The following is a 15,250-nucleotide window of genomic DNA, read 5'->3' on the forward strand; positions in this document are numbered from 1 at the left end:
AAAAAAAAAAAAAAAAAAAAAAAAAAAAAAAAAAAAAAAGATTTTTGTCTGTTTTCTTCATTTCCATATCCTATGATATGGATAGAAACAGTGCCTGGAATATAGCAGGTGCTCAATAAATATTGGCAAAATTAAATATAATGACAAGTTGGGTGCAGTGGCTCACCCCTGTAATCCCAGCACTTTGGGAGGCCAAGGTGGATGGATCGCCTGAGGTCAGGAGTTCAAGATCAGCCTGGCCAACATGGTGAAACTCAGTCTCTACTAAAAATACAAAAATTAGCCAAGTTTGGTGGTGGTCCCTATAATCCCAGCTACTCAGGAGGCTGAGGCAGGAGGATTGCTTGAACCCGGGAGACAAAGGTTGCAGTGAGCCGAGATTGCACCACTGCACTCCAGCCTGGGTGGCAGAGCAAGGCTCCATCTCAAAACGTGTGTGTGTGTATATATATATATATATATATATATATATATATATATACACATATACACATGTATATGCATTTACAGATATTGATCGACTTACGACCTATGCAACTTATGACCATTCGACTTTACGACCACAATCGCTAGCCACGACTGCTCCGCTGTAGATTTTTGGAAACACTACAACACTTTGATGTGTATCAAGAATATCGCTACTGCCTGGGAGGCTGTGACAACAAAGTGCATGAATGGCATCTGGAAAAATTGTGTTAAGCGCTATGTTAATGATTTTGACGGATTTGACAGTGAACATGAACTTGACACGATTCGGGAAAAAATAGTAAAACTCGCTAAAGACCTTTCTTTGGAGTGTGAAATGGAAGATGTCGAAGAGTTGGTAGACAAAGAATCTGGAGAACTTACAAATGAAGAGCTAATCGAACTGGAAGAAGAAAGAGTGGCGGAAGAAGAAAGAAAAGAAGCAGAGAAAGAAAGGAGGAGCCAGAAAGAAAGTTCACCACTAAGGGATTATCAGACGGTTTATCTTTACTGAATAAACTTCTTACACATTTCGAAGCAATGGACCCAAACATCGAACTATTTGCAAGGATTGAACAGATGACGCACGATGTGTTTCATCCGTATCGTGAAATTTATGAAGAAAAAAAGAAACATACAATTCATGCAGAGCTCACCATGTTTATGAAAAAACCAACTCCGGTAACCCCAACTGCTGCCTCAGATGACGACATCAACGATCTGCAGCCAAGCACCATTGGCCAACAAAATGTTTCGTACATGTTTATATATTTTGATATGTTTTGCAATTGGGAAAATGTTTCCTATGGTATTTTTCACACCTGTATTTTGTATTTTTGTATGCACCTGTATTTTGTAATTTTGTATGTTTTGCAAATATTAAACCAGTTGTACTGGTAATACAGTGTTTTACTTAAACCTGATGACTGTAAAGGTAAGAAACAAAATGGTGTAGAGATGATACAAATGGCATAAAATGAACAAAGAAAATTATGATATATAACAATAATGAAAGAAAATTATGATAAAATATGACAAAGATTTTTATAACATCATTTCACAGTACTGTACATATAGCCTACTCAACTTACGACCAAATCGTGTTACGACCAGTCTGTCGGAACCAATCGTGGTCGTAAGTTGAGCACTAGTTGTATATATGTGTGTACAGATGGTGCTCGACTTACGACCACGATTGGTTCCGACAGGCCGGTCGTAACACGATTTGGTCGTAAGTTGAGTAGGCTATATGCACGCGGAGATGGTAGTACTGCCGGAAGCTGGTCCGCATTGTCATACACCCAGCTGGGCAACGTTTGCGCTGCCAGACGCAGGGCAGTTGTGGCTAGCAATTGTGGTCGTAAAGCCAAATGGTCGTAAGTTGCATAGGTCATAAGTCGATCGATACCTGTGTGTGTGTGTATATATATATATATATATATATAGACTCCATCTCAAAACATATGTGTATATATATATGTATGTTTTGAGATGGAGTCTTGCTCTGTCAAGACTCACATATATATGTATATATGTACTGACATATGCTATATGTGTATACTATATATGTCAGTATGTTATATACTGTATCTATACTGTATAGTATATACAGTATAGTATAGTACAGTATAGTGTGCGTATGTATGTACTGATGAACAATTTTATGATTATTACTACTGGTTTGTTTAAAAGCCATGGGAGGCATAAATGTAGAAGGAGTGAAAGAAACACAAAGCCACCACTGGAACAGCAATGCAGTAATGCCACAAACATGAACTACCTGTGGATGCTAAGATAAGAGCAAAGTCTGAGGAATAACAGAATCTCTGTATTGTCTCAAAGCTATCTCCTCCAAGATATTTTTAATTACAAAGTGAAAAATAGTAATTGTAGGATGGATCAGCATGGCAGACACAACCTTAAACGAGGGACCAGGGATCACATCACCAGAAGAAAAGCACGTTGACATCATGGACCCCCGGGTGTGACGCACGGAGCAGGGCCCCTCACCCCTGTGGGTTCTTGCCAATGATGCATAACCATAATCTAATCATGAGAAAACTTCAGACAGATCACGCCACAAAACAACCGACTTCCTAAAAATGGCTCCTCAAAAGTATCAAGGTGCGACAGGGTGTGGTGCCTCACACCTGTAATCTCAGCACTTTGGGAGGCTGAGGTGGGTGGATCACCTGCGCCCAGGAAGTCGAGACCAGCTTGGGCAAATGGCGAAGCCCTGTCTCTTCAAAAAATACAAAAATTAGCTGGGTGTGGTGGTGCGCACCTGTAGTCCCAGCCGCTCAGGAGACTGAGATGAGAGGATCACCCAGGTCTGGGAGGTCGAGGCTGCACTGAGTTGTGACTGCACCGCGGCACTCCAGCCCGAGTGACAGAGTGAGACCCTGTCTCAAAAAAAAAAAAAAATCAAGGTGATGAAAGAAAAGCCAAGTGTAAGGACTGTCACAGATTGGAGGGTGCTGAGGAAACCCCACACCCACACACAGTGTGGGACCCTGGACTGGGTCCCGGAAGAGAAAAAAGACAGCTTTGGAAATAGAGGTGACATCCACATGAAGCCTGGGGTGCAGGGAATAGCAGTGTGCCGGTGCTGGCTTCTTAGTGTTGATAACCGTAGAGTGGTTGTGTGAGATGTTAACGTTCGGGGAAGCTGCAGAGAAGGTGTACGTATTCTTTTAACTCTTTACTCTTTTAACCAGTTTCCTGTAAGTTTAAAAATTACTTCAAAATAAAAAGTTTAAAAAGTCATTAGAAGTAAATGTAGGGGAAGAGAAGAGCATGCTAGGTCAGCGCTCTCTCTCAACTCTCCAACTGCCCTCCCCATGCCAGGCTTATCCTTATGACATTGTGGCACTTCCCGGTCCCACAAGAACGCTTGAGCAGCAAAATAACCTGGAAGCAGCATGCTGCACCTCCAGGTGAGAGGCCAGGGAAGTGAGACCGGGGTGAGGGAAGGCAAGGCAGTGCCTGGAATCCCCACATACAAAAATGGGTTTTGCCTGGGCACAGTGGCTCATGCCTGTGATCCCAGCACTTTGGGAGGCCAAGGTGGGTGGATCAGTTGATGTTGAGACCAGCCTGGGCAACATGGTGAAACCCTGTCTCTACTAAAAATACAAAAACTTAGCCAGGTGCGGTGGTGTGTGCCCGTGGTCCCAGAGCCTCAGACGGCTCAGGAGAATTGCTTGAATCCAGGAGGTGGAGGCTGCAGTGAGCCATGATCGCACCATTGCACTCCAGCCTGGGCAACAGAGCGAGACCCCATCAAAAAAAAAAAAAAAAAAAAGCAAATGTGTTTGCTCCAAGCTGGTTCAAGAGCTTCCCTCTGGCAACCCAGGCTAGATCTCACCATACATAGGATGAGGCAGGAAGATGGACATGTGCAAAGGACTGCCTGACACCAGAAAAGGAAATTTAAACCCATTTAAATAGGTGGGCTTCCAGAAGAGAGGTCCAGAGAGAGGAATTTATTTCCAGAGCCTCTTACCACCCACAGGAGGCCCGCAGAGATGAGGAGTGGAAAAATCTACAAGGGCTTGTCCCTTATGGCCACCAGGGGGCGGTAAGGCCCAGTTACAAGCATGGCCGCAGACACAGTTTGGCTCCATTCCCGATGTTGTTAAAACCTCAATCACACCTATGAAGAGATAATTCTCCACCTCTCTGGCTTGGAAAGCACTGTTTTTTAGGACACAAGGCTAGTTCTGAGCAGATGAAACTGGTTACTTATTCCAAGCACTTCTCTATTATCATACAGCACACTGGCTTGATCATTCTTGCTTCCAACAATGAGACAGCTACGGCACAGATTGTAGCATCTGGATGAACAGCCTAGTGTAATATGATGAACTAAAGAGCAGCCAGATCCCAACTCGATCCTCTGTATTCACTTGCAAAAAATGTGTTCCTGGGTCTTAGCAAACTGCAGTGGCTGCCTGGGATTCAAATAGCCCCACCAAACCCTGAGGACAAAAGCATGGGATTGAGAGGCTTCATCTGAATGGAAAACCTCCCACTCAACACACAGCAACATCACGCTGAGCTCTGAGAACAGGGCAGGCAAAAGTAACCTTCTCTTAACTGTTCCACTTATTAGAAAGTCTTACATTTGAATATATCTTCAAGTTATCATTTTAAAGAAAAGAGGAGCCAGGCATGGTGGCTCATACCTGTAATCCCAGCACCTTGGCAGGCCAAGGCGGGTGGATCACCTGAGGTCAGGAGTTTGAGACCACTCTGGCCAACATGGTGAAACCCGGTTTCTACTAAAAATACAAAAAATTAGCTAGGCATGGTGGTGGGTGCCTAGAATTCCAGCTACTTGGGAGGTTGAGGCAGGAGAATTGCTTGAACCCAGGAGGCAGAGGTTGCAGTGAGCTGAGATCGTGACATTGAACTCCAGCCTGGGTGACAGAGCAAGACCCTGTCTCAAAAAAAAGGAAAAGATCTATTTAAAACATTAAAATTTGAATTCCTTGTTATGAGGTTTGAAGAAATGAGGCTAAACTAGCAGCAAGTCAAGTATCAGGAAAAAAAATTAGCAGCACGTCTGAGATTTGAGAATTCATTCTTGCACTGGGCTTAGGACATAATGGAAGCTAGACTCATTTTACACATTTAGAAAATGAAATCACCCAATCCTCCATCACCAGGTCATACAACAAAACGTTCTTACTTACAGACATTGGCAGTGAGTGAGCAGAAAACAGAATGACCACCTCGCTTCTCTTCTCAAGTGGAAAACGGTCCAGTTCCTTTAGAACGTGGTCTGCAAAGCACTGCGGGAATCGCAAAAGGAGGGTAAAGAGGAAGGGAAGAGAGAAATGGAAGGAAAAAGGAAAGATTTTTAAAATGAAGGCTACACCAAAAATCTCGGAGCAACCCTCAAAAATCAGACCTCTCTTTTTTAAAAAATTGCAAACACTCCAGCCTCTAAGCATTGGTTTATTATCAAAATGGATCATAACGGTTTCAGGGGCCTGGGGAATTTGCTGGGAAACTTCTAAAGCTCACTAATGGCTCACTGCAAATGTGCACCGTGGATGTGCTTCCCCTCGGGAAGGACAGGGCACACTTCCAGATGGAAAGGAAACACAGATGGGAAGGAGAAGTTGTTTTAAGACGTCTCATTTGCTCCGTTAGCAGGAAAATAGCTTACAGGGTCTTTCTAAAGCCTCCGTGGTTTGGCTTTCAGGCATACCACATTAAATACATGAGTCAGAAATAGTAGGGAAATAAGAAAATACTGTTCTATTTTTACAACATTTTCTTCTCAGCCTGCATCCCCATCAAGTCCATTTTTATAAAAACCTTCACAGTAACAGATGACAGGTGATACACACCCATTAAATTCACAGAGCGGGGAAAGATGTGGTAAACTCAGGGGCCCATTCAGTCCCATCTGGGGAACTTGCGAGAGAACATGGTTCCTGCCTCCCGCTCCAAACCTCTGTCCACCAGACCAGGGAGCTCCCTTCGTCTAGCTAGCACTTTCTGATTCACGTCAATAGGTGCTGAAATACCAGAGCTGAAGGGGCTTTCTTTCATCTTATACTTTAATCATTCTCTGTCATTTCGCTTATAAAAAATGCTACAAAAGACAGAAATGGGTCAACTGACAAAATCAGGATATGAATGTAAATTAAGTAAAAGTTTATGTATTGATGTTAAATTTACTGAATTTGAATGTTGTATTGTGGTTATGTAAGAGAATATTCCTGATTTTAGGAAACACACACCTAAGTATTTAGGTGTAGATGATGGTGATATACGCATAACTTATTCCCAAATGGGTCAGAAGAAAAAGGGTGTATATACAAACACAGAGACACACACATATACACACACACATAGAGTATGTAAATGATAAACCAAGTGGGATATACGTGTTAATAACATGTCAATAGGCCAGACGCAGTGGCTCACGCCAGTAATCCCAGCACTTTGGGAGCCAAGGTGGGAGGATTGCTTGAGCCCAGAAGTTCAAGACCAGCCTGGGCAACATGGAAAGACCTAATCTCCACAAAATTTTTAAAAATTAGCAGGGCATGATGGTACATGTCTGTGGCATTTGAGGAGGCTGAGGCAGGAGGATCACTTGAGCCCAGGAGGTCAAGGCTGCAGTGAGCTATAAACATGCCACTGCACTCCAGCCTGGACAATAGAGTGAAACCCTGTCTCAAAATAATAATAATACATGAATATAGGTAAAAGAGTAGATGAGAGTTCCTTATACTGTTTTTAATCTTGTAACTTTTCTGCATATCTAAAATTATTTCCAAACTGTCCATTATAACTTTTTAAAAATTAAAAAGGTCAGTTTATCAGAAACATGTAAATCTGCACTTGTTGGTAGTTTGATATATCAGTGCCGGTGAAAACAATGGTATAAGCAAACTATTCCCTGATAATTATTAAGATATGGTTAATCTTTCCAGAACTCTCAAAATTTGGTAAATAAATGTCCTAAGGCATAAAGTGGTACCTAAAGGTAAATTCCTTTTTCAGAATTTATAATGTAAATTCTCAGTAAATGTGATAGGATTAGACACAAACAAAACCAATATTTTCTGGTCTTTGCAGTGTTTGGAAACTAAGGATGCTCAGAAAGGATTATTTTTGGACCTCAGCCTAGATAAGGAGGCCCATTGCAAGGTTTAGACAGGAGCCTAGAACATATATTTGCTCCAATTACTCCAACAGCTAGAAAATACCAATAATGGAGAAAACAGTAATAAAATGACTATTTGGAGTAATTACTACCTATACCAAGTAGAAATGTGAATTCAAAATGGAATTTGTAGTTTTTAACTATATTTTTAGTTTTAGTTTAGGGTTTTGTTTTCTGGTTTCCAAAAATGTCACATCATATCCAAAGCTTAGTGTTTTGTTTTGCTTTTTTTCTTGGCTTGCAAAACTGCAAGTAAAAACACAAATCATATGGCTTGCAACAGCCTCTAAGCCATCCTCAAAACTAAGGCGCCATGGGCAAGGAGAAGTGCTATTTAAATCACCTAAAACCCATCTGCAGTATTTTCTACAGGCAACCCCCCTGCAGAATGAAAGAGGCACAGAGCCTCTCAGAGCCTTCAATCACACCATCTAGAAGGGCAGATAAATGCCTCTAAAATTCCCTTTCATTTTATGAACAGAGACTTCCTCAGTTAAGAGACCTTTCCATCGTCCTGCTTCCCCCCTTTTCAAAGGGCTGAATTTTAATGCAAATCTAATTACTCACTCGTTCAGGGCAGGCAGATGCTGTGCAGATCCCTCCATTCCCTGCTACCACATGGCAGTGCTGACCTGAAACACCCCTCCTTTCCTATCACAGGCCTCCCAGAGCAAAACCCAGGCTGCTGGTGCTTCAGGCAGTACTGGCTGGACCCAGCAATACAGCCGTCAGTGGTGCACACAGAGACCACTACACCCACCCCTAAGGGTAAGCCTTCTTTTCACTTTTTACTTAAAATTGGATTTCAACCCAAATGTTAACCCTTTATGTGCCTATGGAACACTGCTCTGGGGAGAGCTGGCCCGATTTCAATGATATCTAGCACCATCTAGTGGTCACAGATTTCAGTGACACCAGACTTTAGAAGTGAGTAGGGTTTTTTGCCAGGAGTCAGAAAACCTTCGAGGAGTGAAAAATAAAATGGATAAAATCTAAATGACCTAATATTACCCCTACCTAAAATAACTCAAAAACAGAAACTTCTACTAGCAGAACAAAATTATATTTGCATATTTTAGGGCAATATTTTACCAACTGCCCTCTCATATTTGACAGGCAGAAAAGAATATGGTAACATAAGTTCAAAGCTACTAATTTTAGAACTGTAATTTTAACTTATTCTCCTAAAATCAAGCACCTGTTAATAAAAATATTATAAATGTAAACTGTATAGAAGAAATATGAAATTTCTTTTAATAGGTGAAGCTTTCTCAATTGAAACATTCATTTTCATGTCTCAGAGCATGTAGCTATATTACTTTTACATTTTTTTAAATCTTTTGACATTTTAAAAGATTTAGAAAATAGAAAATTTAATTCATTGGTTAGTCATTCGATCTCTAAATGTGAGTTAGCTGAAACACCATGCACAATCTTTAATGATCTTCTGGTCATGGGAAACTCAAAACTCAAAATATCATTTTGTGATGGTTTGGGACTAATAGCATTAATGTGAAGAAAGAAGAGTCTAATCATTTTAATCTTTAAATTCATTTCCCCTTTTCATAATAAATCAAGAGTGTAATACTTTTATTTAATCCCTAACACACAACTTAAGCAAGAGAACAGTAAAGCTCAGAAGGACATCCATAAACCCAGAAGGGACGAGCAGCTGATTCACACTGGACGACGGGGTGACGGGCGGCTGGCGGTCACTGGCTTACCTGAATGAGGAGGCGATGTGTGGGCCACCTGTCAATAGTGCTCCACTTCATCATGGGCTTCCGTCCCACTTGATTATAGTATCTGTAAATGGCATTTAAGCTGCTGCCTGAAATATACAGAGGCCACTCAGTAGATGCATTTTGATTATGGTGAAAATAAAAAACAGACTTGTAAAGGTAGTATATACAAGTTCAAAGCAGTAACTGCTTCTATACTGAATCAGTCTAATCACAATTACTTCAATACTCTAAAGTGCATATAGATTTAACTACTCTGAAAATGAAGATCACTAAAAAGCAATCAATTTCAATGGACTTTCAAAGATTACTGATGTCAGTTCTAGTGAAAAACAAGATGGCTGGAGAGTTATGAAATATAAGCAGTCATATTTACAGGGACAAGTCTCTGTAAGTATGAAATTGAAAGTATGTTGGCCGGGCATGGTGGCTCATCCCTGTAATCCCAGCACTTTGGGAGGCCGAGGTGGGCTGATCACCTGAGGTCGGGAGTTTGAGACCTGCCTGACCAACACGGAGAAACCCCTGTCTCTACTAAAAAACTACATAATTAGGGGAGCATGGTGGTGCATGTCTGTAATTCCAGCTACTTTGGAGGCTGAGGCAGGAGAATCACTTAAACCAAGGAGGCGGAGATTGCAGTGAACCAAGATTGCACCATTGCACTCCAGCCTGGGCAACAACAGCAAAACCCTGACTCAAAAAAAAAAAAAGAAAGAAAGAAAGTCTGTTTTTTTTTCACAGTTACAAAGATTATCAACCCCATCACAGAACATGTATGGGATGGGGAAGAAAAGAAAAAAGAAACTGAGCATTTTCCCAGCATGCTAATCACAGTCATTGTTTTACTCTGACTGAGTTCTTTTTTTCTTTATAGCTATTTTGTTTTACAAAGTTGTAATTTTTAATACATATGCAATTCTGCATGCTGAGTGTTCTGAGCATTTTTACTAAATATTCTGAGATAAATATTTTCTATGTTACAATAAAAGCTTTATAACGATTTTTTGTTAGGTTGGTTGGTTTTGAGACGAAGCTTTGCTCTGTTGCCCAGGCTGGAGTGCAATGGCATGATCTCAGCTCACCACAACCTCCACCTCTCCATGCTTTCCATCACTAATCCACTGGGCTCTCTAATTATAAGAACTATTAGTTAGGTTTCCAATTTAAAATGTTAGTCAGGAGAGAGCATATTTTAAATCAAATATACCCTCAGACTAAGACTCAACTTCCAAAAGGATAGACAGGTTCCATTTTGGTGAGTAGAATACAGTGAATCAGAAGAATTCAAATGGACTCCATTCAAGGTTCAGAAACAATCTCTTCAGAAATCAAAAAGTAGTCACCACCATGTTGACATTATAAACCACACTTCACAGGTGGATATCATTTTCATATGTGCAAGGGGGCAACTGGAAGCTACATTAGTGCTTTCAGGTTGCTTGGAAACATTCAATAAACAACCCAACTTTTTGTAGCAGAACATTTCAAAAAGAAATAATAATTTAAGCGGAGCGCCTGTAATCCCAGCACTTTAGGAGGCTGAGGAAGGTAGATCACTTGTGGCCAGGAGTTTGAGATGAACCTGGCCAACATGGTAAAACCCTATCTCTACCAAAAATACAAAAATTAGCCAAGCATGGTGACGCATGCCTGTAATCCCAGCTACTTGGGAGGCTGAGGCAGGAGAATCGCTTGAACCTGAAAGACAGAGGTTGCAATGACAGAGCGAGACTCTGTCTCAGAAAAAAAAAAAAAAAAGAAAAGAAAAGAAATGATAATTCAAACTCTTGAGGGTATATGAGAACTCAGGCATTTAAATGGGTTCTCTGAACAAATATTTAAAGCACATAACAAGCTTTGACCTTTTCTTTCAATAGTCTTTTGACTCTCCTTATGGTTAAAGAAAATGATAAACATTAATATCCAAAAGCAATTTGGGACTAAGAATGTGCTGACCTCAATCCTTGCAATGAATGCAAACAAATGTATCTGTGGGTGACAGTAGCAACTTTGCCTACAATGAATGATACAGAGATTGCCAAACAGATTATTCTTCAGCTCCGGTTAAATATACAGAAAACAACAAGCAGTAACATTTTCCAAAATCAGGAACATGGAGAATTTTGCAAAGGAAACCCCGAACTGGGCTTTGATTTTACCAGCAACCAACCAATATTATCAGCACAATAGCAACAACAAAATACCAGTATTTCCCATGTTGTGTGGGTCTCTTTGCTTTTAAAATGGGAACAGTTACGATCTTTGCTACATCAATAAGAAAATCTGTGGCCAGGCGCAGTGGCTCATGCCTATAAGCCCAGCACTTTGGGAGGCCGAGGTGGGTGGATCACCTGAGGTCGTGAGTTCAAGACCAGCCTGACCAACAAAGAGAAACCCCGTCTCTACTAAAAAATACAAAATTAGCCAGGCGTGGTGGCACATGCCTGTAATCCCAGCTACTCGGGAGGCTGAGGCAGAACCACCTCTTGAACTCGGGAGGCAGAGGTTATGGTGAGCTGAGATTGCACCATTGCACTCCAGCCTGGGCAACAAGAGCAAAATTCTTTTTTTTTTTTTTTTCTTGAGACAAAGAAAGAAAGAAAATCTGGGTAGCCATAAAAAGAAGGTTTATCACACAAACCTAGAAAGTGCCTTAAGGTTCATTTACTGATCCATTACACAATAGCATTAATGCGCTGAGCACTTACCAGCCACTGCCTACCACCCACCATTTGTAATTCCCAGCCAAGTGGCCAATAATTCAAGGGACAGATGGACCATGAGATTTCAAATAGACTGACCTAAACTCTCATGTTTAAAGAAGACAGGCTGGATTTGCCATTCAAATTGCAAATGCTTCATCCCTCTCCTTCAGTACTTAGACTCCTCGTTATTTTTGCCAGCACCGCATCTACCTGTCCACTGTGAGAGAGAGATGCCTTACCTGTGGTGGAGCAGCTGTACTGTGGATACTGCGTGAAAGCAATAGCCCTTTCTAGGCCATCTCTCTCCATCTCTTCAATGGCTTCTTCTGTTAAAGGATGGACGTACCGAAATCCAATATAGTATTTGTGAGGGGCTATTAGGAAGCACATGTGGAAAGGAAAAAGTATTAATCTTTATATAGATTCCTCAGAGTCACCAAACATAATGCAATGCCCAGAACAAAGAACAGCTAATGTAATTTCCTATGGCACTGACGGTGAAGGCAAGTTTAGCATATTCCTTGGATCTTATCCACTCTTCAGCTGGTATGCGGACTTTTAATCAGGATTTTCTGAGATCAGCACCCCACCCACACACCTTTACTGCACAGTGGTTTTTAAAACTCAAACTTCTGTTCCTAATTCTCTGTTTTTGGCTGGCATGAGAGAGCCTGAAGAAAAAGGAGGAAAAAACAACACTTATTCTAAAATAGGACTTCCTCTTGCATACCAGACACCATGGTAGACACCGTGTGTTATTTTTTTAATCATTTAGACCTTGTTTTTCAGATAAGGAAACAGAGACTCTGAAGGTTAACTGAACTGCCCAAAGTCATACCTTGCAGGTGGTCAAGCTGGAATTAGAGCCTGGATCCCCCACCCCATGCTTCTCGCTCCTCCCAGGTCTCCCTACCCTGCTCCTATTACCCAGTTCCCCAAATCCCCAGGCCAACTTGTTTACATTTAAAAAATACAAGAGCTCTTGGATACGTAAAAAAAAATTCATTGGTAACAAATGATTAAAATGATTCTCCTCATCACACATATAAAACAATGCTTAATTTGGAGGTACCACATGGGATTTAAAGCCACTGTTCTTGATGTCTAAATGGCCCACACCTGCTATATATCCTCGTGTTCTTTCCCTGTCCCTTCCCTGTCCTTTCACCAACATGCTCCTCTATATTCTTCTTCCTCCTGCATCTCCCTTTCCTGTATTTCAAAAACATTCACACCACCTAATTGCTTAAACATGTATAAAGCCATAAAACTACAAGTTTCCTAAACTTACTTAGTCTTGGTTCCTCACCTTTTCATAGGATTACATATGACTTACACTCAGAGGTGACAGTGAGAATCAGTACATGAATGTCAGGTAGTACTAAAACCATGATAATGTTACCATCCAAAGCATTAGAAGAGGCTGCAACTATGAATGCGACATAAATTGCCCCAAGAAACATCTAAGTTAAAGTGAAGGAAAAGATGGGAGTTTATCTCATTTATACCTAGATACATACAAGGATGCATTCCTCCTAACTTGACCCAGAGAACTACAAGCCAATGGAACACATTCCCAAGGAAGAAGCGGAATGCCGTTAGGTGAGAGAGGCATGCGTGTGTGGAAAAGCTGGTCAGACTCAGTATTCTCTGGTTGGGGACAGCAAAAAGGAGGAAGGAAGTAAAACGGAATCATTTGCAGCTCCCTGTCTGTTTTCAGGCCACCAATTTCATGCTGTCTTGCATAAAACGGTCACTAGCAATTAACACATATCAGAGGATGTGATCCCATAAGCAAACTCCAAATGACTAATTGTTCAAAGATTATGTGCTTCATGCTAAAAACTGCCAACTATTACCATACCGTCAAATCCACTGAAGCAACTCCTGGTGATCTGAACTCAGGTTTAGCAAGCAAGGGGAAACTGCTTTCAAATCTGCTTTGAAACAATACAATGATCAGAATGCCATCCCCAGTGCTGCAGGTCAACCAGCTCCTCACGTTTTCTTTTCACTGTCCAGTATCTGCAGGTTATAGTCTAAACGCCTGGGGTCTGGGAGTTCCTCAAATCGTGCATACTAAGAGGTAGACAGGCTGCTGTGGCAGATAAAGACAGGGCAGGCGGCCACATTTTAAAGTGAGACAGAGTAAAATACCCTGGAAATAACTGATAATGTTTTCTAAACGCTTTCTAAAGACAGCTTGCAAACACATATTGCAAAAAAAAAAAAAACGGCAATATCCCCGACTGGGCATATCCTGAGGAACCAACGAACAGTGTTCATGAAGGACCTGTGTCCATCAGGGTGGGTTTCACACTGTGCTGGCTGCCCCTGGCAGGATGCAGGCATGGGAAGGAGCCTCTCTGACGTTAACCAGCACCACATCTCATGGGCACATCTGGCCAGAGTGAGCCCAAAACACATCACTCACTGGCCTAGCCTAGGTACCCTCAGAGCAGCCGTCCAATGAATAGTCTTCCACAAGAACTATGAAAAGACAGAGAAACTAGATTTTAAACAGCAAAACTTCATTAATTTAGCATGTACAATCGTTCAAATGTCCGATATGCACATGATTTTTTGAGAGAAAGGTTTGAAATACATAGCAAACGCTTCTTAATTTGTATCAAATCACGAACCTGTGCCAACAATGAAAAGGCTCACGTATATTGAATTTTTGCAATGTTAATGCCTTTCAGGATTATGTTATTTAATTTTCACAAGGATCTAGGAGTGGGATTCTATTATCATCCCCATTTTTGAGCTGAGGCTTAGTGAAATAAGTAAACTGCCTGAACCAGGGGGGAAATCCAACATTTTCAGAGAAAAGAGCCCACACTCCTACCACACTGCATCCGGTAAAGAAGAGAAGTATTTCATGAGTAGCCCTTACTTACAGCTTCACTGAAAGCAGTTACAAGCTAAGCCGTTAAACTATAATTTGTAAAGCATATTTGAGATTCAGCCTTTCCATCAGATAATTACACTTCTCATCTACTTCCGTGATCTATTCTCTACATTTCTGCAATGCAGTGTAACTACATGAAACCATTTCCTGATATAACTCACTGTCTTAGTTAACTGGTCAATTCTATGAAAACCAGTGCAAGTCTCAAAAGATCCACTCTGGCTACCAAACAACAACCACTTCCCTAAAAAATGACAGCATGAAACATGTTTATCTGTTTGCAATCATCGCATTTTCTGGCCTAAAGAGAATTTTTCTTAACAGAAATAAATGAACAAACATAGTTTAAAAGGAAACTTTACAACTGTATAGAAGGAAAGGATCAGAAGGGAGGAGGAATGAGAAGGAGATGGAGAGGCACCCCAGCAGCCTTGCCACAGAGACAGGCGGTGGCGGGAAGGATGCCCTTCTGTCTGTTTTCCTTCTTCAAGTCTGACAACTCTACTAGGGCTCTAACTCCTGGGCTCAAGCAATCCTTCTGTCTCAGCCTCCCAAAGAGCTGGGGTGCACGCCACCCCCATGCTCACTAGGGCTCTTTGTAATGATGGGTATGATAGTAACACAAAAATAGGAAAAATGGGAACCTTTCTGCCTCTTCTTCCCGCTGAAGACAGCATAGCAATTGCAAATTTGGTTCACAATAAATCCTTTTTTTTTTTTTTTTTTTTTTTTTTTT

General features: G+C 41.2%; 1 protein-coding gene across 3 annotated transcripts in view; it reads right to left on the bottom strand.

Annotated features, from left to right (window-relative positions):
- FECH (ferrochelatase) overlaps window positions 1-15,250 on the bottom strand; it is a 40,667-nt gene that overhangs the window by 7,912 nt on the left and 17,505 nt on the right. For all 3 annotated transcript variants that reach the window (XM_032293576.1, XM_032293578.1, XM_032293577.1), the window contains 3 exons: window positions 11,843-11,977; window positions 8,878-8,984; window positions 5,163-5,261 (listed from right to left, as the gene is read on the bottom strand). In XM_032293576.1, the coding sequence (XP_032149467.1) occupies window positions 5,163-5,261; window positions 8,878-8,984; window positions 11,843-11,977 (341 nt within the window). The remainder of the gene's footprint in view (window positions 1-5,162; window positions 5,262-8,877; window positions 8,985-11,842; window positions 11,978-15,250) is intronic.

The sequence above is a fragment of the Sapajus apella genome, unplaced genomic scaffold (genome assembly GCF_009761245.1).
Source record: "Sapajus apella isolate SASKATOON/1434 unplaced genomic scaffold, GSC_monkey_1.0 scaffold30, whole genome shotgun sequence".
Lineage (NCBI taxonomy): Eukaryota > Metazoa > Chordata > Mammalia > Primates > Cebidae > Sapajus > Sapajus apella.